Raw genomic sequence first — 25,940 nt, forward strand, 5'->3', positions numbered from 1 at the left:
AGTTGTTGAAAGAAATCAATAGAGCAGTTGAATATCTGACCTTACCTCTAGCCCTGGAGTCCCCAGTCATTTTCCTGAGGTGCTAGTATTGTATTTTGCCCAATATTACTTATAAGGAACCCATTCTAAGCAAAGGGTAGCGTTCACAGTTGCCCAGCTAGAGTGGCTTTAAGAAATGGTATCAGTTATCTATAGGGGTTGCTTTTAATTGAAATCTGAGGAATATCCACCCCCCCCACTTGAAAAGAATCGTAAAGATGTGTGTAGCTGTGAAAAACAGATACCATGCTGCATTTTATTTGCATTCTAAAGTAATAACTGATTTAAGAATCTTGAACAATGAACTTCAGCTTACTCAGAATTTCCCCCTTTTGAGTCAGGGTGGATGGGGGACATGATGCCATTTTGGAGGGCGTAAAATTAGGCTGGCAAGACTCCCATCTCTATTTGCAGCAGGGCCTTTGCAAAGGGGAGGCAATAGTAGTGATGACAGAGAAGGCCTGTGCCTACTGAAAGTACAGCTGGGAGGCGGAGCAAAGTAAAAAAAAGATGTTGGCTTTACCACCAGCCTGTCTGTTTTTCCTGGAACCTCAGGGCTGCCGTGCAGATGCATTTTATAGCAGATAATAATATCTGAGTTTTGCAACGATTCCAGGCCTTTTCAGCCAGGGAGTCTGTGCTGGTATAGAGAAAAGTATTTTGCTTCATTGGCTGGTGTCTAACCAGAGAATGCTTATTTGGTAAATGAGAGGCATTGCCGCTTGCGGATGAAAGGAGTGACTGTTTGCTGGGCTGGGAAAGTGCAGTTGGGGTGAAGGAGGTGGGGATCACTCCGGTTTCTAAAATGAGAGGTGCTCCAGTCTGCACCAGAAGGCATACCTAGAAGATGGGCCTGCCATTAACCCATGATGTGTGAAGGCCTGTGGTTTTGGCTTGCCAGTGTGGAAGAGGAACTCTGCACATGAGGAGAGGCATTCTCTTCCTTATCATTACTTCATTTATCACTTGCCCCTAAACCCATACGATAGGGCAGGTTATACATTTACCGGTAAATAAATAAATATGTGTTCTGGAGGATAGCCATTTAAAGACCAAATCCTGGGTAAACACAGATTAAGATGTAGTTCTGATGAGAATCCCTCGTTAAGATATATTTGTCTGCATTTCTCTCACTGAAAATTTCCAGTAACAGCCTGGAAGCACCAGCAGAGAACCTGTTCTGCAGCTAGTCCTCGGATTATTCACTTGCTTAGCTTAGAAACACAGACTCCCTGCTTCACCTACTCCTTTGTCTATCCGTGCAGGAGCGTATCCTGAGTGGCTTACTCTTCTCCATTCAAATTTGCAAAGAAGTTTGCTCCTTCTTTGCAGGAGGAATCATAGAATCATAGAGTTGGAAGAGACCACGAGGGCCATCCAGTCCAACCCCCTGCCAAGCAGGAAACACCATCAAAGCATTCTTGACATATGTCTGTCAAGCCTCTGCTTGTTGTTGTTGTTTAGTCGTTTAGTTGTGTCTGACTCTTCGTGACCCCATGGACCATAGCACGCCAGGCACTCCTGTCTTGCACTGCCTCCCGCAGTTTGGCCTCTGCTTAAAGACCTCCAAAGAAGGAGACTCCACCACACTTCTTGGCAGCAAATTCCACTGTCGAACAGCTCTTACTGTCAGGAAGTTCTTCCTAATGTTTAGGTGAAATCTTCTTTCTTGTAGTTTGAATCCATTGCTCCGTGTCCGCTTCTCTGGAGCAGCAGAAAACAACCTTTCACCCTCCTCTATATGGCATCCTTTTATATATTTGAACATGGCTATCATATCACCCCTTAACCTTCTCTTCTCCAGGCTAAACATACCCAGTTCCCTAAGCCGTTCCTCATAAGGCATTGAGGTTCCCCCCATTTCCCTTCCTGCTTCTTGTGCGCATTGACAGGGCATCCCCATAGCTACTGCATTGCTTTTGGCTGGGATGACTCCTCTCACTTTTTTTTTACCCTCCCTGTAGGTTAACCAGGGAGGGAGAGGGGTTAATAGGTGACTCAATGCAATAGACTAGCTGGGCACAGGGTGCAGGATGTATGCCTTAGACTTCAGGCTGCTTGGGACTGGACTATAACAATGGCTGAGGGTGCTGACGCAATGGAGGGGAGAGAAATGCTAGCTGAGACTGACAAATCTAATTGCATGGACATGGGCTGGAGTTTGTATGCAAAGGCTCTTATTTGTTTATTATTGATTTATTTCATAAAATGTATTACACCACCTGATTGTGAAAAACCTCAAAGCGGTTTACAAAAAGATAGAACAATAAAACCAAGGGGAGAAATATACAACAGTGCTTTTGGACAAAGGATGAGCTCTAAAGGTGGTGGGTGAGCAAACTTCACGGATGAAAGACTGGGGCTAAGTTGTTCCTGGAGGCAAGGGACAGCAGATGGGAGAAGTTTAGCCCGTCAGTGATTCTTTGCAAATTTGTGGTTGGTGGACTGTGTACAAATTTTTATTCTGCAGAAGGATGAATGCTGGCAGCAGCTTTTTTCACCTCCGATGTACTAAGATACTATAATCTGCACCAGCCACAATTTCCATATCTTATTATAGAAATATTCCAGGTTCAGAAGCCCTGCCTTCCTTACTGTCTGGTATCTGTCCTAGAATAATGCAGAAGGTAAAAGGTAAAGGGGTAAAGGGGCCCCTGACCATTAGGTCCAGTTGTGACCGACCCTGGGGCTGCGTGCTCATCTCGCATTATTGGCCAAGGGAGCCGGCGTATAGCTTCTGGGTCATGTGGCCAGCATGACAAAGCCGCTTCTGGCAAACCAGAGCAGCACATGGAAACGCCGTTTACCTTCCCGCTGTAGCGGTTCCTATTTATCTACTTGCATTTTGACGTGCTTTCAAACTGCTAGGTTGGCAGGAGCTGGGACCAAGCAACGGGAGCTCACCCTGTCACAGGGATTTGAACCGCCGACCTTCTGATTAGCAAGCCCTAGGCTCAGTGGTTTAAACCACAGCGCCACCTACTGGATAAACTTTCTCTTACGCAGGTCTTTTGTTCCTTTAAATTTGCACAGCTGTTAAAATCTGAGGCTCCAGGAGAGGAAGTGGTGGTCCAACTCACTGAAAAGATGATTATCACATTTGCAAAACCTCAGTGCTGTCCAGGTTCCTGAAACAATTATGTAATATCCCTCTCCCTCTCACATACTGCTCAGAAGGCAGGGTCCTGTTCATTTTAGTGGAGCTTCCACCTTAGAACGTCCCAGAAGATGGATGTACTTAAAATCAATATATTTCCCTATTATCCTGTTCCTGCTTTCTGTAACTGCTTAACTTAGTACATATATTCTTTCTCTTTTTCTCCCTAGGGACACCCCAAAAATATGACCCAACTTTCAAAGGCCCCATATATGACAGGTAAGAGCAACCTGTTGCTGAAGGTGTGTGATGGTGTTTTGCAAAGTACAGGTGAAACTCGGAAAATTAGAATATCGTTGAAAAGTGCATTTATTTCTGTAATGCAACTTAAAAGGTGAAAACAATATATGGGATAGATGCACGACATGCAAAGCAAGATATGTCAAGCCTTTATTTGTTGTAATTGTAATTATTTGTCGTTAGGCGGGTCAATTATAAATGGAATGTAATTAATGAAATGTAATAGCGATGTTTATTTTTCTATTATTGTAACTCTTTGTTTTATTACTGTGGAATTTCCAAAAGAAAGCGTTTGTAAAATTTAAATAAATAATAATAATACGTTGCATTACTGTAATAAATGCACTTTTCCACGATTTTCTAATTTTCCGAGTTTCACCTGTATGTGTGGAAGGGAACACTGCCAAGGGAAGCTGTCTCCCACCCCCATTTTGGAAAGTCAGAGGGGCATGCTGCTGTATATGCAAATCCTGAAGTCCTAAGACTCAAAATACAAAATGGAATGATTCTGTGCTGCATAAAATGATTCTGCTGCATGGGACCTGGCAAGCTTTTGTGTCTTGGTGTGTGGAGGTGGCAAAGGGAGGCCATTCTTCCTGTGTACTTTCTTGGACCTTGCTTCATGGGAGTCAGGATGTTTGCAATGGGACTGGGTTGTTTTCTTGCCTGGACCACTCAGCTTCCATGGAGTCTCTAAGCCATGGGGGCTCTTCTTCTCTACTGCCTTCTGTCAAAGCTTATTTATTGCCTCTTCATTGTTGCACAAATATAGTTTTTATTCCTTCAGTAGCACCTTAAAGACCAACTAAGTTTTTATTTTGGTATGAGCTTTCGTGTGCATGCACACTTCATCAGATACATGCACACGAAAGCTCGTACCAAAATAAAAACTTAGTTGGTCTTTAAGGTGCTACTGAAGGATTTTTTTTTATTTTGTTTCGACTCAGACCAACACGGCTACCTACCTGTAAATTGTTTTTATTGTCTTTTTATTGTCTGATCTATAATACAATATTTATAGCATATATAATTGTTGTCGACATAGGCTGCCACATGGCACATACTGTAAGAGATTCAAACATTTTGGGGTGGTATTGAACTAAGTTTTACTCAGAGTAGACCCACTGAAATTAAGGGACGTGACTAAGTTAGGTCCATTAATTTCAATAGGTCTATCTTGAGTAAAACACCCGTTGAATTAATGTTTTGCCAAAATGTTGAATTAATCAAATATTTCCCTTTTAACTTTACTTTCATGGACCTACATGTGATATGCCACCTTAAATTGCTCAGCTTATAATCACTATTCAGCTTTATTGCCTCATGTTGATGGATGTTGCTGTTTTAAAAACGAGAGATTTCTTCTTCTTTTTTGAATGATATTTATTTATTTTTTCCCATCACCAAACCTGAACATTGTTCTTCATGCTTGTATACATATACATATACATACATATACATACACATATACATTTATGTTTGTTTGTTACAATTTTTCGTATCGTATTTCTAATCCTCCTTTCCCAGAGAAAAAAAGGGAAAGGAGAAAAAAAAGAAAAAAAAGAAAAAAAGGTAAATTTTATCTTTGGACTTCCTATTATCTCCATCAGCATACTCTCCTCTTTTTGTCGCAGAGTGTATATTCAATCCATGCTATCTCTGTTTTTACATATCGTTTGACACTCCCATTTCTTATGTTTCATATGTGGTGGACCTGTGAGAATATCAGGAAATTTTGGGATAAAATTCATGATGAGATCCAAAAAATTATAGGTAGGAATATCCCAAAAAGACCAGAGATCTTTCTACTAAGTATCACCTTTCAAAAAGATATTCCCATACAGGCAAAAGAACTCCTTCTATATTCATTAGCAGCGGCTCGTATTGTTATTGCCAAAGGATGGAAAGAAAAAGAAGCTCCAAGAATTATAGATTGGCAAAATAAACTTCAAGAGTTTGCTGAAATGGCACAGTTAACAAACAGTTTGAGAGGAAAGGTTAAAGAAGAATTTCTAAAAAAAATGGGACAGGTACAAGAAATATGTTAGAAAATATACTGAGAACAAAATTTCTATGATAGCGTTTGAGTAAAAAAGGGGGAAAATCTGTTTGGATTTGCAGAAATCAGTTTCCTTAAAAACGAGAGATTTCTGTTCTGCCTGGGAATATGATGGAGGAGCCTTTCCTCGATTATGGAACCGAAGTGCTAGAATGATCAAAGGTCAAGAGGTCTAGTCCCTTTGCCCAAGAGGCAAGACCACCTGCCTCCAACCTCCTCCCTCAGATCAAGCCACACAAGCACAGCCTAGGCCCCAGCAGCCTTGTCAGGAGAGAGTGACAGGTGACTCGAGCAAAGGCTTCAAACACACCTTTCCACCCAGAGGCAAAGAAATGCCAGAGCGGTGGAATGGAAACACAGCTTTGTGTCATAATATAGTAGCCCCTTCTCTCTTGTGGCAGAACTGCCCTGATGGAAACTAAGGGATTGCAAGATATCCTTCAGAAATAGATTCTGACTTACACCCAGCGAAGCTGTTTGTTCTCCTATCTGGATTTACTTTGTTTGCTTTTTCTGTGTTGGTTTCTTTTGATTTAAAGGACTAGGAGGACTGAGTTTTTACACCCACACAAACACACCCACGCACCCTGTTTTAAGAACCCGTAGCAGAAAGCAGCAGCAAAAAGCGTATACAGATATCGCTGAAAACAGGAACATGCACCTTTATCTCCCCCACAGGGTGAGCTTTTCTTCCTGCCTTTGTACTGCAGTTGAAAGGCACTACTTGTTTCCACTTCAGATATGGAGTTACTTCATTTTTCCCATCCCCCGTGATTCAGGTGTGCTTTCTAAAACTATTTAAATGCTGCTTGTGTATTTTTATGATTTGAAAGTATATACCAGGGCTAGCGTTGAGGGTCAGTATCGCTGGGCACTCGCTCATTCCCCAAATCTTACAATAAATAAATACATTTTTCACTCCCAGTCTCCAGACATGCAAAGAAGGACCAGAGTTGATGGCAGGAAGCCTCCTCCTCTTATTGCCTTGCCTTTTCCTTCTTGGTGGCTTGTTTGCATAGGTTGGGCCCAGAGGAAGAGGGCAAGTGAATAGGCAGCAGGGACAGTGGCAAGGAGAAAATGTAGGGAAGGACCCATATTGCCTGAGAGGCCTCCAAAACCTGGAGCCAGTGCTGGTTTATACTGTGCTTTTGTTTGGTTCGATTCAGGGCTTATAAAAAGCCACCAGACTGCGGGGAACAGAATACAAGCAGAGCATGACTGTTGTATTGCTCTCAATCCTTTTGCTTTCTCCTTCAGGGGTTGTACCGATATCATCTGCTGCATCTTGCTTCTGGTTGCCATTGTGGGCTACATCGCTGTGGGAGTCGTGGGTATGTGTTCTAGAACTCTCCATCTCCCTTTCTCTGGCTTTAGGCAACAGCTGAGTGTTGCTGATGATTGGGCAAGTAGACGTAGGGTTGCCATATTTTGAAGAGCAAAGAAAAGAGGACACATTTGCCGACTTCTTTGTTTAACTATGGTTTACTAGGATGACTCTCATTTTACATACCCATGAAAAAGTAGATGTGTCCTGGGAAAAGAGGACATATGGCAAGAAGGTGCACCGTTATGAAAACAGGGGATTTAAGCAAACTCTTTTAAAAGTGTGTGGAATGCACATCTTCACAGCCATGAATCATAGAATTGTAGAGCTGGAAGGGAACATGAGGATCATCTAGTCCAACCTCCTTTAATGCAGGAATATTTTGCCCAGTGTGGGGCTCGAACCCACATCCCTGAGATAAAGAATCTCGTGCTCTATCAACTGAACTATTGGTGAAACATTCTCTTTTTTTAAACAAAGAAAATGACGACGACAAACCATGGTTCTTAGGAATCCACATGAGCTGTGGGACTGGAGGTGAAAGCATGGTGCGCCATGAAATTGCCCTGATAATATCTTATTGGGGACCCAGGTGGCGCTGTGGTTAAACCACTGAGCCTAGGGCTTGCTGATCAGAAGGTCAGCGGTTCGAATCCCTGTGATGGGGTGAGCTCCCGTTGCTTGGTCCCAGCTCCTGCCAACCTAGCAATTCAAAAGCACGTCAAAATGCAAGTAGATAAATAGGAACCGCTACAGCGGGAAGGTAAACGGTGTTTCCATGTGCTGCTCTGGTTTGCCAGAAGCGGCTTTGTCATGCTGGCCACATGACCTGGAAGCTATACGCCGGCTCCCTCGGCCAATGATGCGAGATGAGCGCGCAACCCCAGAGTCGGTCACGACTGGACCTAATGGTCAGGGGTCCCTTTACCTTTACCTAATATCTTATTGCCTCCTCCCTCTGTCTCTTTTCGGAGGGGTTGCTCATGTAGAATAATGTGGTGATGGTGTCTGTGCTGAGTGCTGTCTTAGTTGGCCATATGTTGCCATTTCTCACCCAGGGCAGAGTCGCATGGGGTGATATGTGGAAGCCCTTTAATATTGTGAGTGGCTGCATGCAGATTTGGGAGACTCTTGACAGAGAGGCAGTTTAACACAGTGGGTAGAGACTTGGGCTTGGATTCAAATCCTGAGTCACTGCACAGTCTTGAGCAAAACACCTTCTTTCGTAGGTTAACATAGCTCATAAGTTGAAGGATGAAATGCACATGTGAATAACAGAGATATAGTCATAGTTCATAGCAGTTGCTGGTGAAACTGGGTGATGTTGCACAATGTGGAGCGGAGCACGTTGTCAAGCTCTGGACTTCTGTCTTTTCAGCATGGACACAAGGAGACCCCCGGAAGGTGATCTACCCCACAGATAGCCGTGGGCAGTTCTGTGGCCAGGCTGGAACCCCCAACGAGTAGGTGTCTTTGAAAAATCCTTTGTTATCTGCATGAGTATGGCCAATGAGGCACTTAATATTAAGAGAGAATTTTGCGCCTGCATCTTCCCTTTCCGGATTGCCTTTCCATGTCATCTCTTCTGGGTAGAAAAGGGACAGCTTCATTTCTTTCAAGGCCTACCCCTGCTTGTTTTACTCATGAGGCAACTCGTTTTCCCCCTTAATGTGGAATTCTGGAATGTTCTGAGGCATCTAAAGTCCCCCTTGGAATGTTCTCCTGAGTTGCCACAGTCAGTTGGGGCCAGTTGTGTCACATGCCAGATGGATGTCAGGAAACCCCAGTTAGTGGTATTCTGGGCCAAGCAAAACCTGGCATGGAAATCTATGCCTCTACAGCAGTGGTGGGATCATTCTGACCCACAGGCCTAATTAGGCCCAACTGTTCTCTTGCTTTGGTTCACAAGAGTGTTTTGGGTGAGCCACATCTGACATCAGATATGGGCCCATTCAAGAGCAAGCTCCTGGTACTTCGTTTGCAGTCATGGCTTGAAAAACCTGGTGTCATATAACACTCCTGAGGTGATTAGCAGGTGGGCAACCCCACTTGCCCATCAAAGTAACCCATGGAGGATCGGCCATGTTTGATTCCAGCCTTCTGACCCAAATCCGGCCCGTCGTTCTGCCTGGACACTGAGGTCCAGTACCGAGGGCTTTCTGGCGGTTCCCTCATTGCGAGAAGGCAAGTTGCAGGGAACCAGGCGGAGGGCCTTCTCGGTGGTGGCGCCCGCCCTGTGGAATGCCCTCCCATCAGATGTCAAAGAGAAAAACAGCTACCAGATCTGTTTAGGCAGCCCTGTTTAGGGAGGCTTTTAATGTTTAATAGATTATTTATTTCATTTTTCTGTTGGAAGCCGCCCAGAGTAGCTGGGGAAACCCAGCCAGATAGGCGGGGTATAAATAATAAATTATTATTAAAATGCACAATAAACCCATTCCATCAAAACAGTAAAGCATGCATAGCTAAAACATACAACAAAGCAAGCCCATTAAAAAGCACAGCAATTAAAACAGTTAAGAGAGCAATTAAAACAATTAGATGAGGAAGTTCAATTTGAGAGGAATGCTTGTCTATACAGGTGTGTCTTTAAGTACCGGCAGAATGCCAGTACTGATGGGATTTCTCGTATTTCAGCAGGGAAGGCAGTTCACAACAGTGGCGTCACCAGTGAAAAAGCCCACTCCCGTGCTACCCCAAGCCAAAAATATCCAGGCCATGGAAAAGCTATCCGGGTTCCATTTCCCAATCTTAAATGCCCACACTGGGCAGTGGAGGATAAGGGAGTGTTTCTGGTATCCTGATCCAGAGCTGTTTAGGGCTTTATATGTAAGCAGTAGGATCTTAAAACTGGGTCAGTAGCTAATAGACAACAAGTGCAAATCCCTTAGCACTGGCATGATATGTGCTAATAATTCACATTTCTGAATTCAAAGTCAGGAATTATTATTATTATATTATAAATGTGTTCCTCACCCCTGCTGTACAGGAAATCTGGTGGGCCTTTCCTCTGACTCTCCTTGTCACCCTCTCCAATGAGGTGGCATTGAATTCAGTGAGGGGGAGGAAGCCAGAGCAGCGTGAGAGGATAGAATAAGGAGAAGTGGCTCCTCCCCTTAGCTGTGTATGAAATTTCAGGGGCAATTACATAAGACAAGGGTGTATTTCAGCATTTGCAGGCTCCATTCTCCTCCTGGTAGGCAACCACATTGAGTCTTCATGCAGCATGGGTTAGGTGGTGTCACTTCCAGATAGGCCTGAGCTGTGGCAACTTTCATTTTAAGAATTGGTGATGACTAAGGCTAGTAGCCCTTGGCACATCGCTTTGTCTGTGATCCCCAAGTAGTGCTGGCTGGACTGCGTAGAGCAGGAGTCAGCAACCTTTTTCAGCCGTGGGCCTCAGACCATGTGGTGGGCCGGACTATTTTTTGGGGGGGAGGGGGGATGAACGAATTCCTATGCCCCATAAGTAACCCAGAGATGCATTTTAAATAAAAGCACACATTCTACTCATGTAAAAACACGCTGATTCCTGGACTGTTTGCGGGCTGGATTGAGAAGGCGATTGGCCCACGGGCCTTAGGTTGCCTACCCCTGGCGTAGGGAATTCTAACCTATTCAGAAGTGGTTCAGGAGAGTCTGCTGGCATGAGTGATCTCCTTCATCTTCTAGTTCTCCACAGTATGTCAGACTTGCTGAATTTTTGGGACCCATCTGCTGATAGAAACATATGCTGGCTTGGATGTTCTTATGGTCCTTTCTCTGTTTCCAGGAATAAACCTTTCTTGTTCTACTTCAACATCGTGAAATGTGCCAGCCCTTTGGTGCTGTTGGAGTTTCAGTGTCCCACCACACAGGTAAGGCTTTTCTCCTTGTCAATTCCTTTGTCCCAGAGAGGTCAGAATTGCAAGAGCTTTGTGCTCGTCTGCATAGGGCAAAACTTCATGGACAAAACGGAAGGTGGGTTGTTTTTGCTCTGTGATAATCTGGATATAGACAGGGCCGCCTTGAGCATGCCAGGTGCCCTGGCGCCGGATCCCTCCGGTGCCCCCGCCCCGTTTCCCAGCTGCACTGCACCACCCAGCCTGCCGCTGCCTGCCCCCTGTTGCGATGCCCCTGCACACGGCGGAGGCGGCCCCAGGCCCGCGCACCTCCGGAGAGTGGCCTGAAGCTGCTGAACAGCGGAGGCGTGCCTGGGGCAGCCTCAGCCGTGCCTCTCTGCGGGCGCAGCGGCGCCCCTGGCACCCTGGCGCCCCGCGCCACCGGGAGCGGGCCTAGAGCCGGCCCTGGATATAGACATGCTGTTGTGTAATGTTGCCCAATAAAGTGCATGGGGAGAGAGTAAGAGCAAGGATGGCTTATTTATGTCCTCTCTTGGTCACATTGGGGAAATGGGAAGGGAGGGCAAGGACTTCAAAGAGTAGCTGCCCAAAGAAAGAAAGCAGCTTTGAACACTATCCTGGTTGAATGGGTGATGTTTGCCTTTTCTTTGAAGTCCCTGAAGCTGTTTGCTGCCTCGCTCTGTGAGACTTCAGCTTCTCACTAGAACCCCAGCACAAATGGACATGGAATCAGTAAAATTAAAAGGATGTAAATCTGTGACCTGTCACAGAGGTTGTGCTCTTCATGTTGAAATTGCCTCAATTTAATGTGATGCAGGGATGTATGAATATGAATATATATATTTTTTTGTGTAGGTCGGTCAGAATAACAAATATTATTATTATTAAATCGGTATATCACCCTTCATCCAAACATAACAGAGCGGTTCACAAGATTAAAATGCAAAATGAGAACTCAAAATACCTAATAAGACAAAAACAGAAGCAAACCAATGACCTGGCCTCCCACAAATACATTTAAAAGGTAACAGAATTGCAAATCAGCTAAGGGCCTGGTTATAGAGAAACATTTTAGCCTTGCACCTAAAGATATGTACAGTGGTACCTCTGGATACAAACGGGATCTGTTCCCCGTACGCATCCAGAGCAGTACTTACCCTGAAGCGCCGAATCTGCGCATGCTCCCTGCGCTTTTCGGTGCTTCTGTGCATGCGTGTGACGTCATTTGGCGCGTCTGTGCATGCGCGAATCGCCGAACCCAGAGGTAACCCGTTCCGTTACTTCCGGGTTCAGCGCATACATACCCCGTTTTGAGTGCCACACTTCCGTTTTCCGAGTGAGGAAAGGTGGGCTGGGTGGCAAGTGAGCTGGCACCTGCCGCCCTCCAGCGCTGGGTTCCTCCGTTGCCACAACAGCAACCACCCATTTCTCCAGCCCCGGCGCTGAGTGAGGGAAGGCTGGGCCGGGGCGGCAAGCAAGCAGGCAAGGGATGTTGCTGTCACACACACACACACACACACACACACACACACACACCGCCTGCTCCTGCTTGCAGGCAAGTAGGAGTGGGATCGGGCTGCTCCGCTAGGCAACGTTGCTGCTTGCACGGGAACAGAAGCTGGATCGGGGCAGCCCAGCTGGGGAGGTGCAGGCTCCATCACACTTTCCGTTGAAGGGTTCGTGGCTGCACTCCCCTCAAGGAAGAAGTTTAAAGGAGCCCTCACCTCCCCATCAGAGCCCCTGCACCACCTGTTTTGCGTTACTTTCTATGGGAAAGTGTGCCTTGGTTTTGGAACGCTTTGGTTTTGGAACAGACTTCCGGAACCGATTAAGTTTGAGAACCAAGGTACCACTGTAATGTAGAGATTTGTCACTGCTGCTGGGAATCAGAACCCTACTAGACAAGTGGTGTCTGAATTGAGACACTAAATTGCTATGCTTCTTGTGACTGTTTCAGATCTGTGTTGAGAAGTGCCCAGATCAGTACCTCACCTACTTGCAAGCCTCAACAGGTGGCGCAGCCAGCAAGGATCTCAAATACTATGAGCAGTTTTGTGTCCCAGAATTTAAAAACCGGAAGACGGTGAGTGAGCTTTACAGATGCATAATGGCTGGGAACTAATTCAGACTTAAGGGGGATGTAAGGGGGTGGGCTTACAGGGAACAGCCACCCCTCATCAAATCCAGCTCTTCGAATGGCTCTGACAACAGCGGAGGGACAGGAGACAGGAAGGAGGAAGTGAGCGGAGCGGGGCAGGACTCAGGCAGCATCCAAGAGCACTACCTGCAGCCTGTGATACCAGCAAGGAAGGAGGGGCCAGCAGAGAGTTCTAGCGGGAAAACAGCAGAGGGGCGTCCTTTCAAAATCACCCTGGAACTGAGGCGATCAGCGGCTCGCAAACTCAGGGGGAGGAGATTTGGGGTCCCCAAACTACTCTGCTGGGGGAGGAGCCGAAAATTGCCATTGGGAGAATCTGATAGCACGGAGTAGACATGTTTTCATGAAGCTCTTGCACTGTAAATAACTTTCACAATAAAAGTATTAATTGGAGTGTCGTTGCTCAAGGGTAGCCAGCAACCTCCCTGACAGGGGATCTTTCGTTCTGCTTTTGCCTTTGTTTTCCTGGGAAGTTTTCCTTCTTTGGGCAGGAATAACCCATTCCTTTTTCCCCTCTCTCAGGCCCTGAGTGCACCTGAAGTTTTGAAAGATGATCTGTGCCCAGCCATGCTCACTCCAAGCAAACCCTGTAAGTCTGTCCGAGGGAGCAAACTAGTGGCAGAAAGCCTAGGGATTTTATTAATAGTTTATTGAACAGCTCAGTAGTCAAATCTTAATGCAGCTCAAGCTTTCAGTGGCTGTGACTCCCAGCCACTTCCATTGCCAGAAAGAACCTCGCCTTAGTCTTTCCACACAAGGACTACCACAATGGTGGCTCTGTTGAGACTTCTTATCTGGGGGGTATGGGAATCTGAAATTTGAAAACAGTAAGCTTCTGAGGAACCAGCCCACTTGTTCTGAGCTAGTGCAGAGCCTCAGACCCAACATATATTATCCCCCACTTAATGCACTGAACCAGTTGTTATCTCTGATGGCACCTATTGTTGCCATGGAGGCCATAATCTTCATGGACCTTGCCAACTCTCCAAGGGGGGGAAATGGCCTGGCTGTTTCTAGTTTCGTTTTAACCTCTGAGCCAGTTGCCACAGGTTTTTAGGAATAGAAAGCCAAATATTGGGGACGGCTGCCAGCTTTTTTCTAACAAAGCTATTCAGTTTCTATAACTATTTGAATGGAAGTAACCATCATTTTCGAAGGGACACAGGTGGGGCTGTGGGTTAAACTGCAGAGCCTAGGGCTTGCTGATCAGAAGGTCGGCGGTTCAAATCCCTGTGACGGGGTGAGCTCCCGTTGCTCTGTCCCAGCTCCTGCCAACCTAGCAGTTCGAAAGCACGTCAAAGTGCAAGTAGATAAATAGGTACCGCTACAGCGGGAAGGTAAACGGCGTTTCCGTGTGCTGCTTGGTTCACCAGAAGTGGCTTTGTCATGCTGGCCACATGACCTGGAAGCTGTATGCCAGCTCCCTTGGCCAATAACACGAGATGAGTGCCGCAAACCCAGAGTCGGTCATGACTGGACCTAATGGTCAGGGGTCCCTTTATCTTTAACCATCATTTTTGCCATTAGTACACTCTACATATCCACTAGAGCAGTGTTTCCCAACCTTGTGCCTCCAGATGTTTTTGGACTACAACTCCCATCATCCCTAGCTAGCAAGACCAGTGGTCAGGAATGATGGGAATTGTAGTCCGAAAACAGCTAGAGGCACAAGGTTGGGAAACACTGCACTAGAGCACCAGATAGTTGACTTCAGACCTTTCACACCATTTCAGCCATGGCTGCAATTAAGACTGTGGGGTTCATTTGTGTTTTTCCTTTGCTGCTGCCTCCTCCCCCAGGGTTTATTTTCCCAAGGTGGGAAAGTCAGAACAACCTGGTGATGTAGCAGCCACAGTTGTGGGGAATTGCACTTGTGCCCATTTCCTTGTGTGGCCCTGCCTCCTGACCTACCACCAGAATTTTTGAAACTAAACATTGGCAACCAAACGTGATCCCTGAACCCCCACCCAAGGAGGTTGGCTCGGTGTGAATTTTGAATATCAACCCCCTCTCTAAGAGAATCGGATTAATTCTGAAGGATCATAAGTAAGCAGAAACAGGTGTTTGGGTTGCGTAGAAAGGCTGTGTATTTCCCCCAGTAACATCTGGGTATACTAGGTCGGGAACTCCTTGCTAGCTCCCCTCACCCCACCCCTAGGGCTTGGCTTGTGAGCTGCACCCTTTGTGGGGATGAGGGAGAACTGTGGGCCATGCAAGAGGATTTGAACATGAAGGACAGCTACAGCTGCACAAGGAGAAAAGGAAGTAGTCTGATCACACCTGTCCCTCTGACTCATGTCGAATGTCTGTGGCAAATAAAGCATCTATTAAATCACACCAGAGTTTGAAACAAGTCTTCTGGCTAGTCATGTGCATTACAAACACTTGGATGGGAGAGGCCTTTGGGGTGCTGATTACTCAGCGAGTTATCAGTTAATTCTTGGGTGTTGGGGCAAGGGATGGAGATGCAATGATCTATAACGAGGTCTTGTTCTACACCAGGCATCCCCAAACTGCGGTCCTCCATATGTTTTGGCCTACAATTCCCATGATCCCTAGCTAACAGGACCAGTGGTCAGGAATGATGGGAATTGTAGTCCAAAACATCTGGAGGGCCGAAGTTTGGGGATGCCTGTTCTACACTAAGTATCCTGACACCAACTCAGGATATGCTGAGTGGAGCCCTGGTTCCTGTAGTAGGTTGCGGGAGGTCACTCCAAGCATCAGATGAAATCGCCAAGCATACATAAAGATTTAGCCAAGTCACAACCCCCCCACTTTGCCTCTTCAGTTGCCAAATCTCACTCTTCCCTGCATGAAAGCAGCTTAGTGGGTGTGGGTGTGTTGCAGTTTTCCTCTTGGCTGGCTGATTATAGAGGGTCTTTTAAGCAGAGAACAAGGGGTGGGGTGCATACTAGTCTTCCTGCTGCTTAGATCTCTCTCATATGTTGTGATCCTCAGTGGCTCGCAGATGTCTACCTGCAATCAGCTCGAATAAAGGGGTCATCATGGTTGGGAACAAGACCACCTTTAATGATGGGAAAGGACATGAGAGGAACGTGACCGAACTTCTGGAAGGGGCCAAGTGAGTTTTAAGTGTGTGTGTGTGTTGGATGGCAATGAGCAGAGCGGGGCTTTGTAGATCTAGTTATTCCAAATTTGGCCAAAGAATACTTTTTGCTGACTTTGCTTAATTTACTTGCGTTCTTCTGGTTGCTCGGCCTGGGGAGTTGGTCCCCAGTAATTTGTAATTTTCTTTTCATCACAGGTGGCAGAAACTGGGACATTAGATAGACAAGGGTTGTGTTGAGACAACAGATGGGGCTGGCGGGGGTTGTAGAGGAAAAGGTGGGGTATGTGCTGAGAAGACCTCATCTGACTACGCTTCTAATCCGTTAGGGGAAGTCACATGCCATCTTCCACCTTACCCTGGCCAAGAAAAAGTTCCAGTTCTTCTAGGAGACTTGCTATATTCCATGTTTTCTGGCAGCTACAAGGATTTTCCAATTCCTTTTCTGGGATGCTGCCAAAGTCCTTCTGGACAGCATGATGAAAATGCTTCTCAGGTCTTGACATTTAGAACCTTAAATGTGCTGCATATATGGAACTGCCCTCTGCTTGTCAACCATCCTTCTCCCCATGCAAAGGGAAATCCTGTGCTCACAATTATTGAGACTCTCAGTAGCCCTAACCCAGTAGAAGTGAAGTTCCTACAGTGCCGGTGAGCAGTTAGTGCTCTACCTAACACCAGACTCCGTAGCTTTCTTATCTCAAATAAAGCTCCCAGTACGTTTCCGAGCACAATTCAAAGTGTTGGTGCTGAACTTTAAAGCTCTAAATGGCCTTGGCCCAGTATACCTGAATAATAATAATAATAATAATAATAATAATAATAATTTATTATTTATACCCTGCCCATCTGGCTGGGTTTCCACAGCCACTCTGGGCGGCTTCCAACAGAAATATTAAAATACAGTAATTTCTTAAAGATTATAAGCTTCCCTAAACAGGGCTGCCTTCAGATGTCCTCTAAAAGTCTGGTAGTTATTTTTCTTTTTGACATCTGATGGGAGGGCGTTCCACAGGGCAGGTGCCACTCCCGAGAAGGCCCTCTGCCTGGTTCCCTGTATCTTGGCTTCTCGCAACGAGGGAACCGCCAGAAGGCCCTCGGCCCTGGACCTCAGTGTCCGGGCGGAGTGATGGAGGTGGAGACGCTCTTCAGGTATACTGGACCGAGGCCGTTTAGGGCTTTAAAGGTCAGCACCAACACTTTGAATTGTGCTCGGAAACATACTGGGAGCCAATGCAGGTCTTTCAAGACCGGTGTTATGTGGTCTCGGCGGCTGCTCCCAGTCACCAGTCTAGCTGCTGCGTCTCCACCAGTGTCAGATTTACGTATAAGCTAAACAAGCTATAGCTTGGGGCTCCACTCTCTTGGGGGGGATTTCAAAGAAAAAAAACCTGGATGTACATTTCCAAAATATAAGATAAAAAACAAAATAAAACCTACATACACTTAGAGCTTAATAATTATTTCACTATTAATATAGTTCTTATTAATACATTTCTTCTTAATTGTATTTCAGTTCAACAATTACTTTGATAAAATACATATTTTGTCATGTTCAAATGTCTTTAGATACCTAGTAGGTCCATAAATTACCATATAGCATATATGCAACACAAAAAACAGTGACAATTTGTTGTTGACACAGGACAGCTGGACATATAAAGGGCCCCATTACCTTCAGTAGCTGAGGGCAGGCATCCCCTCCAGATGTTTTGGCCTACAACTCCCATGATCTCTAGCTAAGAGGACCAGTGGTCAGGGATGATGGGAATTATAGTCCAAAAGAAGAAGAAGAAGAGGAGGAGGAGGAGTTTGAGTTTGGATTTGATATCCTGCTTTATCACTACCCGAAGGAGTCTGAAAGCGGCTAACAATCTCCTTTCCCCTCCTCCCCCACAACAGACACCCTGTGAGGTGGGTGGGGCTGAGAGACTTCAGAGAAGTGTGACTAGCCCAAGGTCACCCAGCAGCTGCATGTGGAGGAGCGGAGACGCGAACCCAGTTCCCCAGATTACGAGTCTACCGCTATTAACCACTACACCACACTACACCACATCTGGAGGGCTGAAGTTTGGGGATGCCTGGCTTAGGGCCTCATCAAACCTAAATCTGGCCCTGGTCTCCACCCCCATCGTTCAGCCTGGACACTGAGATCCAGCTCCAATGGCCTTCTGATGGTTCTCTCACTGCGAGAAGTGAAGTTACAGGGAACCAGGCACAGGGCCTTCTCGGTAGTGGCACCCTCCCTGTGGAACGCCCTCCCATAAGATGTCAAGGAGATAAAGAACTACACAACATTTAGAAGGCATTTGAAACCAGCCCTGTTTAGGGAAGTTTTTAATGTTTCATGTTTTATCACAATAATAATAATAATAATAATAATAATAATAATAATAATAATAGCAATAACAATAACAACAATAATATTCTGTTGGGAGCTGCCCAGAGTGGCTGGGGAAACCCAGCCAGATGGGTGGGGTGGTATTATTTATTTATTTATTTATTTATTTTAATTTATTTATCAAAGCTATACCTTCAAAACCATGAGGGCTAGAAACATGTCTCTAAAAAACAATGAAATAAGAAAGGTGCCTAGATTTGAGTTTGCAAATGACAGACATTTCTAGCAAGGTCCAGGGATAGGAAACTTCACAACTAAACAGAATCCAGATGGATAACTGAGCCATTACTATTGTTCTCATCCTAGATCCAGAGCTAGGCCAGCATAAAACAAACTAAGGACTGTATAAAGCACTCTGTACACTGAAGGTTGGGTGGGTGAGCTCTAGACGATGACAACCATGACTGTTAAAAAGGACCTGGATAAATAGAAATGGGAGGGATGGAGGAGAGGACCTAAGCAAGCCAAACACCTGTGAAGAACAAGGCCTTCTCCAGGAAGGTTACTTGTGAATTATAGGCTAATGTCCCACTCTGAAAATCCCTGACTTTGGTTGCTTCTTCACCTTTACTGCGCTTCTCACTTCTTCCTACTTTGAATTCCAGAAAAGCAAATGTGGTTCTAGAGGCGAGACAAGTGGCTATGAAGATCTTTGAAGATTACACTGTTTCCTGGTACTGGATAATAATGTGAGCAGAGAACGGAATAGTCCAGCTAAGGGTGGAATGAGAAGTCTAATGGGAGTAGCAAAAAGGAAGTTCTGGCTCTGTTCCAAAGGCAAAGGACCTTTCGGACTTACAGACCATCTTAGAGGTTTTTCCAAGTTCTGGATGTCCAGCTGAGCATTTCACCATTGTGAAGACCTGTGTCTTCTGCTGTATTTTCCCCTTGATAGTAGTGAAAAGCAACACCACAAGAGTCTTAAAGGGCCACCTGGCACTTTTCTCCATTATTAAAGATGGATATACTGAACTGAGGTTGGGAACTAGAGGGTTTTTCCATGATTGGTTCAAATCACTGTTTCAGATTCAGCCCCACACCCATGTATGTATGTATGTATGTATGTATGTATGTATGTATGTATGTATGTATGTATTTGTGTGTATAATATATCACATCACTGTTCCAATGGATTAAGGGGAACGGTCTCAGAGCTGCTTATATGGCGTATCGAAGGCCCTCAGACCATTCTCCAGGATTCCTACCCCTTTTTTGCCCATGCTTATCTCTTTGGTTTCCTAGTCTCTGCAGTTCTTTGCCTGTCAACTGCCTTCTTGCTAATGGTTCATAGCCCCTTTTGTCAGCTTTTTATGACCCATAATGAACTTAGATTTCCTTGATATAATTTGCACTGTTCTCCTTCATTCTGCTACTGATTCATTTACCCCAAGTAGTTAAAATGTTTGTGCAATGCAGCATCTTCCCCCAGTAGCTTGTGAGTTCAAGTGCTTGGTAGTTCAAGAACGTCTTGAGAAATCCCTTGTTGTCTTCTATCTGCAGAGGTCTGGTGATTTCCATGGTGGTCAGTCTCATCTTTATTGTCCTGCTCCGGTTCCTAGCAGGGATCATGGTCTGGGTGATGATTGTGCTGGTGATCCTGGTGCTTGGATATGGTGAGTTTGCTATGGTGAGCCCAGGGATCTGGCAGGTGGGCTGGATCCCTACTGGAATTAATAATAATAATAATAATAATAATAATAATAATAATAATAATAATAATAAATTTATTACTTATACCTCACTTCTCTGACTGGGTTGCCCAGTCTGAGCAGCTTCCAATCAATTAAAACATCAAACACAGTAAAACATCAAACATCAAAAAACTTCCCTATATAGGATTGCCTTTATATAATAGTTTATTTTCTTGACATCTGATGGGAGGGCATTCCACAGGATGGGTGCCACTACTGAGAAGGCCCTCTGCCAGGTTCCCCGTAACTTTACTTCTCACAGTGAAGGAACTGTCACAAGACCCTCAGAGCTGGACCTCAGTGTCTGGGCTGAACAATGGGAGTGGAGACACTCCTTCTGGTATACATTCTCACTAATGGTCTTTCTCAGCACCGTATGCTTCCTTCCACCCACCCTTGGTGGTGAAACGTCTTCCTTTCCACTTGTGGCAAGTGGCACAGCTTGCTTACTGTCACTCAGGTGAGCCTTGCTAGACCTCTCTTTGGGAATCCCCTTACTTGTGACTTTGCTCGTTGAGGCTAGAACTGGGCCTGGGGTAATGGCATTGTTTTGGGATCTTTGCCTCAGTTTAGGAGATGCTCTAAATGACCTCTATAGATCTTGCTGTGCAAATTATAAAATTGTTTCCTCTGTGAATCCAGGGAAGGTGAGCTGAGCATCAGGTAGACGTTAGGAAGTTTGATGTAGCACCAGTCATTTCTACAGTAGCCTCTTCAGTTATCCTTCCTGTCCCCCTTAAACAGTTTTTGTTTTTTTATGTTCCACTTGGAAGTAACTCACGTCTTGAGGAAGAGGAAGGGAAAGTTGCCCAGGTGAACAACTTAGTTGTAGTTGGAAAAGATTGCAACAGAGTCTGTAATTTCTGAATAGATGATAAACCCGTCCCTGTTGCAAGTTAATTGGTCCTTCTAATTCTGCGTTAGAATATCACTTCAGAAGACCGTGCTCTTTATGTTATATTCAGACCGCTGACATATTCCCCCTCTCTGCGTGTAAGGAGCACCTGGTGTCCACAGAACGTGTGTGGACACGATGCCATTAAGCAGTTCATAAATGATGATTATGAATAAGATCCCCTTCCACCTTTTCATTCAACTCCCCCTCTACCCGCAACCTGACACCTTGAAATGAACTGATCCAAATCCTTTTCAAACTGTGAATAATTCTCAAGAACTGTTGCAACAGAATTGAACGCAGGAAGTCAGGTAAAGCCTTGAGGACAAGCCTGGATTGCTCCTTCCCTAAGCCTTTGATATGACAGGCACTTCTGAACTTGCTTCCCAGTTGGTACACTTTGCACTCTGGTGTTTAACACCGGGACAGCTTTCAACCATTTGGTATGTTGGAGGTGTTAAGCCAAGGCATTCGGCAACTGTGTTCACTGTCCCTTTTAATGCCGCCTTCATCTTGCAGGGATCTTTCATTGCTATATGGAATATGCCCAGCTGAAAGGACAGGCTGGTTCTGATGTTTCCCTGAAAGAACTTGGGTTCCAGACAGATCTCCGTGTCTACCTCCATCTGAAGCAAACGTGGCTGGCCTTCAGTAAGTCATCTGCTCAGCCGAGGGCTTCACAATGAGTGTGTCTCTTTGTTAGCCATGCCCTCCTATGTGTTGATGAAAGACCAGGAGAAGGACTTCCTCAGGCCTCTGTGCAGACCAGGAATGGGAAGTCTGTAGCCCTTGAGGATTTATTGAGCTCCATCTTGCCTCATTCCTGACTATTGGCCATGTTGGTTGAGGCTGATGGAGTCCAACATCTGAAGAGGCAGATGATCCTTACACCTGATGTACAGTAGACAAAAAAAAATGTAACTTGCTACAAGAACCACCCAGAGTCACTTGTTTGGTGTTTTACCCTGCTTTGTGGAATCAGAGCACAGAAGTGCTCGGGTTCCTCTCTCTTGTCTCTCTCTCCCACTTTGCCTCTCTCTGTTTTCTTGCCCAGTGATCATCCTGTGCATTGTGGAGGTTGTCATCATTTTACTGCTCATCTTTTTGCGCAAGAGGATTCTCATTGCCATTGCATTGATAAAGGAAGCCAGCAGGTGAGCCTGATGTGGCGTGTGCCCAATAGATTGCCTTGCAAGGGTGCTTTTATCTCCCCACCCTGCCCACCCCCCTAATGTTTGCAGATCTCCAGAGAAGTTTGCTGTTCTGTCTGATTCTGCTGCTGGGAAATCTAGCGGGACTAGCCAACATCAAAGAGGCAAAAGCATACAGTTCAAGGGTTCAGGGCAACTACCTTCTAACTAGAAATACTGTACAGTCGTACCTTGGATCCTGAATGCTGCAAATCCGGAAGTGATTGTTCTGGTTTGCGAATGTTCTTGTGGAACACGAACGTCCGTCAGAGCTTCCGTGCTTCTACTTGGCTTCAGGAGCCGCGATTTGGTTTTTGAATGTTTTGGAAGTCGAATGGACTTTTGGAATGGATTCTGTTCAACTTCCAAGGTACGACTGTAGTTAGTGAGAATGTCCATCTCAGACACAGCCTGACCCGCCACTTCCAGGGTTGGATAATCGTTTCTAGTAGAAGTGTGAGAGGAGAGGAGCTGCAGTGAATCGTCACTCCTAAAGTGGGATCTGATAAGTCTTCTTGGTGGGACAGGAAGCCAGTCCATAGTGAAGCTAAAGGGAAATGTGACAAAGGCCTAGACAGAGTTGGGGCCTTGAAACTGACTCGTTTACCTTTTCTTTCTCCTGTCCCCTCTGACAGAGCGATTGGTCACATCATGACATCCCTGCTGTTCCCTCTCTGCACTTTCTTCCTGGTGTGTCTCTGTATTGCTTATTGGGCCAGCACAGCTGTGTATCCTTCCTCAGTTTCCCACCACCACCCCTGCTCTCATGGAAGAATGGATTGTGGGGTATGGTTGGGTGGGTGGGATTCCAGGAAACTGCCCAGTGTTCCAAGTGTGATTTCAAGCAGGCAAGAATGGGGCGTAAATTTCTGCAAAGCTCCTTGACTGCTCCCAGTTTCTTGTCTACCTCCAATGAAGCTGTCTACAAGGTGTTCAACGAGACAGAGTGCATTTACGCCAGAACGACCTGCAACCCAGAGGTAAGAAATCTGAAATAGTCACTAATGGAGTTGTCTTCATTGCATAATGGGCAAAAAAGGATGTGTCCAGAATTATTGTCTTGCTTTCTCCACGGGGCTTCTCTTGAAGGTTCAGCTGGGTGCAGAATGCAGGATTCTGTTTCCTGCTGGAATTGAGACTCCAGGAGTCACGTTGCAGACTTGGCCCAAATACTCTGGAACAGGCATTCATTCCCAAATGCTTCCTACGCCCCTGCCAGACTGCTCAAAAATCTGCCGAGGGCCTTAATTATTTTTCTGCCTATTATAGCCATTGTAATGTGATGTACTATGTGCCATGTGATCTTTAATTGTATTTGCATTGCTGCTTTTATTTCTTACAAATTAAGACATCTCATAAACTCGATAATGAATTCAGATTGTAATACATACAGTATAGGAAATAAAAGAAGCAGTAAAAAATGCCATTAAAAATTGATACGAAAATTCACTCACAAATCCACAGACACACTGTGGGTCACCCGAATAAAGCTTGCAGGCCACAGGTTGGGAACTTCTGTTGTAGAAAGCTTAAATTCTGAGTGGCCCATGGAGGCTGTGGGATCTCCCTTGCATCCTGATTCTGGGTGGATTCAGACAACCTGTGTGGTCTGATGGTCACCTGCTTGCGTGGAGGTGAAAAGCCCACTTCGGTCTGCGATTAAAGTTTCACAGAGTCAGGTTATTTTGTGATAGCTGCAAACCTCTCACATGGTGTCTGCCCAAATCTGGACAAGACCAGATTAGGGAACTACAGTAGTTCTCAAAAGAATGAGGCAGGGGAAATGCCTGTACCTGGGAGAGGCATAAGTCCATTGATTGTGTTTGTATATGGCAGGGGTTGCCAACTTCCAAGAGACTGCGATCTACTCACAGAGTTAAAAACTGGCAGTGATCTACCCCCTTTTGGGGGGTTCAGGTTGAGGTTGAGCTTTTTTTAGGAAGGAAAGCCCTGTTTGGCGGGCTTCAGGGCAAACATGTAGAGCTTTTTTAGGGGAGCCAAAGTTGCTGAGCTTCTTTGGGGGGACCCAGTGATCTACCACAGACGTCCAGTGATCTACCAGTAGATCACGATCTACCTGTTGGACATGCCTGGTATATGGAATCACCTGGTGCCTGCTCCCAACTTTCTGATCAGTTGTACATGCTACATATTCTCCCCCCCCTTTCACATTGTGGTTTTGCTTCCCTGTGTTCCTACCTCATCCCCGCCAAATGCCATGAAAGCTATGCAGTGAGAGTCTTCTCTCTGCTGGGGATTTGCCCATCCCTTTGAGGAGGTAGAAAATATGGCTTGACCCAATATCTCAGTTTCCCGTGCCTGCCCACCCCTGTGGAGAACTGAAAAGGGAAGCCCCACATGACACGTTTGCAAGAATGACCTGACTTCATTTTTTTCTGGCAGGGTCCCAACTCTAAAATACCCACAATTTGGGGGGAGGTTTCAAAATGTTAACGTCACAAGCTGCAGCTTCCTCCCTTCAACCTGCGCAGATCCAAGTACTCGTATCCATTTCTAAAATAGAACACGATGCAAACAGAACTGCCGCACACCCTCATTCCTATGGTTCCCCTTTATCACATACACAGCCCAACAAGACAACAAGAAGAATCTGCTGACAGCGTACAAATCAATCTGGCTAACCTGATCCAAACACACACACACACAGACACACACACACCCCACTCTCGCACAAAAACAAATCTCACTACAGACAACCAAAGACAACTAGCCACACCCTAGGTAGGCTGCCCCCAACCTCTCTCACAACCAAGGAAATACAACAAGCAAATAGTAAGAGTGTAGGGTCACCACGCAGACTGAAGAAACTTTGCCACACAGCCATAGAGAAAAGGAAAGTAAATTTTATTGCTTGCTGACAGCAAGCAATAGCTCAGAGGATACTTCCTAAAGCCCGAGCCCAGAACAATGGGTGTCTCAAACATTTATACCTTCGGGTAGCCATACATTACAGAGTAACCAATCAGATTGGCTCATTTAGAACAAAGAACTACCAACCGGTGAAGGCAAGGCCCATTCCGTTTACCATTTATGAATTTCATCTCCTCCTCCTTAGAAGAGCTCAACCCCAAACCAAATTTGGGACATCCGGGATGGCTCCATGTTGGATGAGCACATCCCAACCATATATGGCACATCCGGGGTTACTGTGACCCAGTGAGTTGCGAAAGATGCACCTCTGTCCCAGATCCGGCATCCTATGAGGCAAGCTGCCAAGGCCCTTTCCTGTGTGAGCTCATGTCCAGCGTCTAGCTGTCACACAGGCAGTAGCGTCTTAAGGTCATCGGGCGCCCTGGTGCAGATCCCTCGGGCGTCCCCCCACTCTTTAAAAAAAGAAAAAAGAAAGCTCCGCTGCAGAGCGGAACAGGGTCCTAGTGCCCCTGCTCCGCTCGTTTACCCCTCTCCTCCGAGTGGCACGGCTGGCGGTCGTCCAGGAGGAGGGAAAGGGAGGCCGCCGCACAGACGGCGCCCTGGCGTCCCGCGCCACTAGGGCCAATGGGTGAGCCGTCCGTGCACACAGGCAGAACCTAGCATAGGTGCATTCTCATCACAGATACAATTACAATTAAACATTGACAAACATTAAAAAGCAATACAATACATAAGGAACACTTCATCAATGCATAGGGTATCAATAGCATACAACAATTGGCAATAGAGCTTTCCATACATTTCCAATAAGCACAATGGGGTCTAGAAGGCTCCTTAGGCTGAGACGGCGAAAAGACATTTTTACAGTCTGTTCCAAGCCATAGCCCACTTCTTATGGAACCTAACCTTGCGCCAAGAACATCCTTATCAAGGTCTCAGGCGTTCCGCCAGCCGGACACAGGAACAAGAACATTCTCTGACC

At 45.8% G+C, this 25,940-nt stretch overlaps 1 protein-coding gene across 4 annotated transcripts in view; it reads left to right on the top strand.

Moving 5' to 3' along the window:
* SLC44A2 (solute carrier family 44 member 2 (CTL2 blood group)) overlaps positions 1-25,940 on the top strand; it is a 66,975-nt gene that overhangs the window by 21,113 nt on the left and 19,922 nt on the right. For all 4 annotated transcript variants that reach the window (XM_060268812.2, XM_060268810.2, XM_088658623.1 and 1 more), the window contains exons 2-14: positions 3,367-3,415; positions 6,753-6,826; positions 8,198-8,282; positions 10,592-10,676; positions 12,619-12,744; positions 13,342-13,408; positions 15,781-15,904; positions 18,896-18,979; positions 19,791-19,903; positions 21,396-21,527; positions 21,931-22,030; positions 22,702-22,794; positions 22,962-23,046. In XM_060268812.2, the coding sequence (XP_060124795.1) occupies positions 3,367-3,415; positions 6,753-6,826; positions 8,198-8,282; positions 10,592-10,676; positions 12,619-12,744; positions 13,342-13,408; positions 15,781-15,904; positions 18,896-18,979; positions 19,791-19,903; positions 21,396-21,527; positions 21,931-22,030; positions 22,702-22,794; positions 22,962-23,046 (1,217 nt within the window). The remainder of the gene's footprint in view (positions 1-3,366; positions 3,416-6,752; positions 6,827-8,197; positions 8,283-10,591; positions 10,677-12,618; positions 12,745-13,341; positions 13,409-15,780; positions 15,905-18,895; positions 18,980-19,790; positions 19,904-21,395; positions 21,528-21,930; positions 22,031-22,701; positions 22,795-22,961; positions 23,047-25,940) is intronic.

This window comes from Zootoca vivipara, chromosome 15, assembly GCF_965207765.1.
Source record: "Zootoca vivipara chromosome 15, rZooViv2.hap1.1, whole genome shotgun sequence".
NCBI lineage: Eukaryota > Metazoa > Chordata > Lepidosauria > Squamata > Lacertidae > Zootoca > Zootoca vivipara.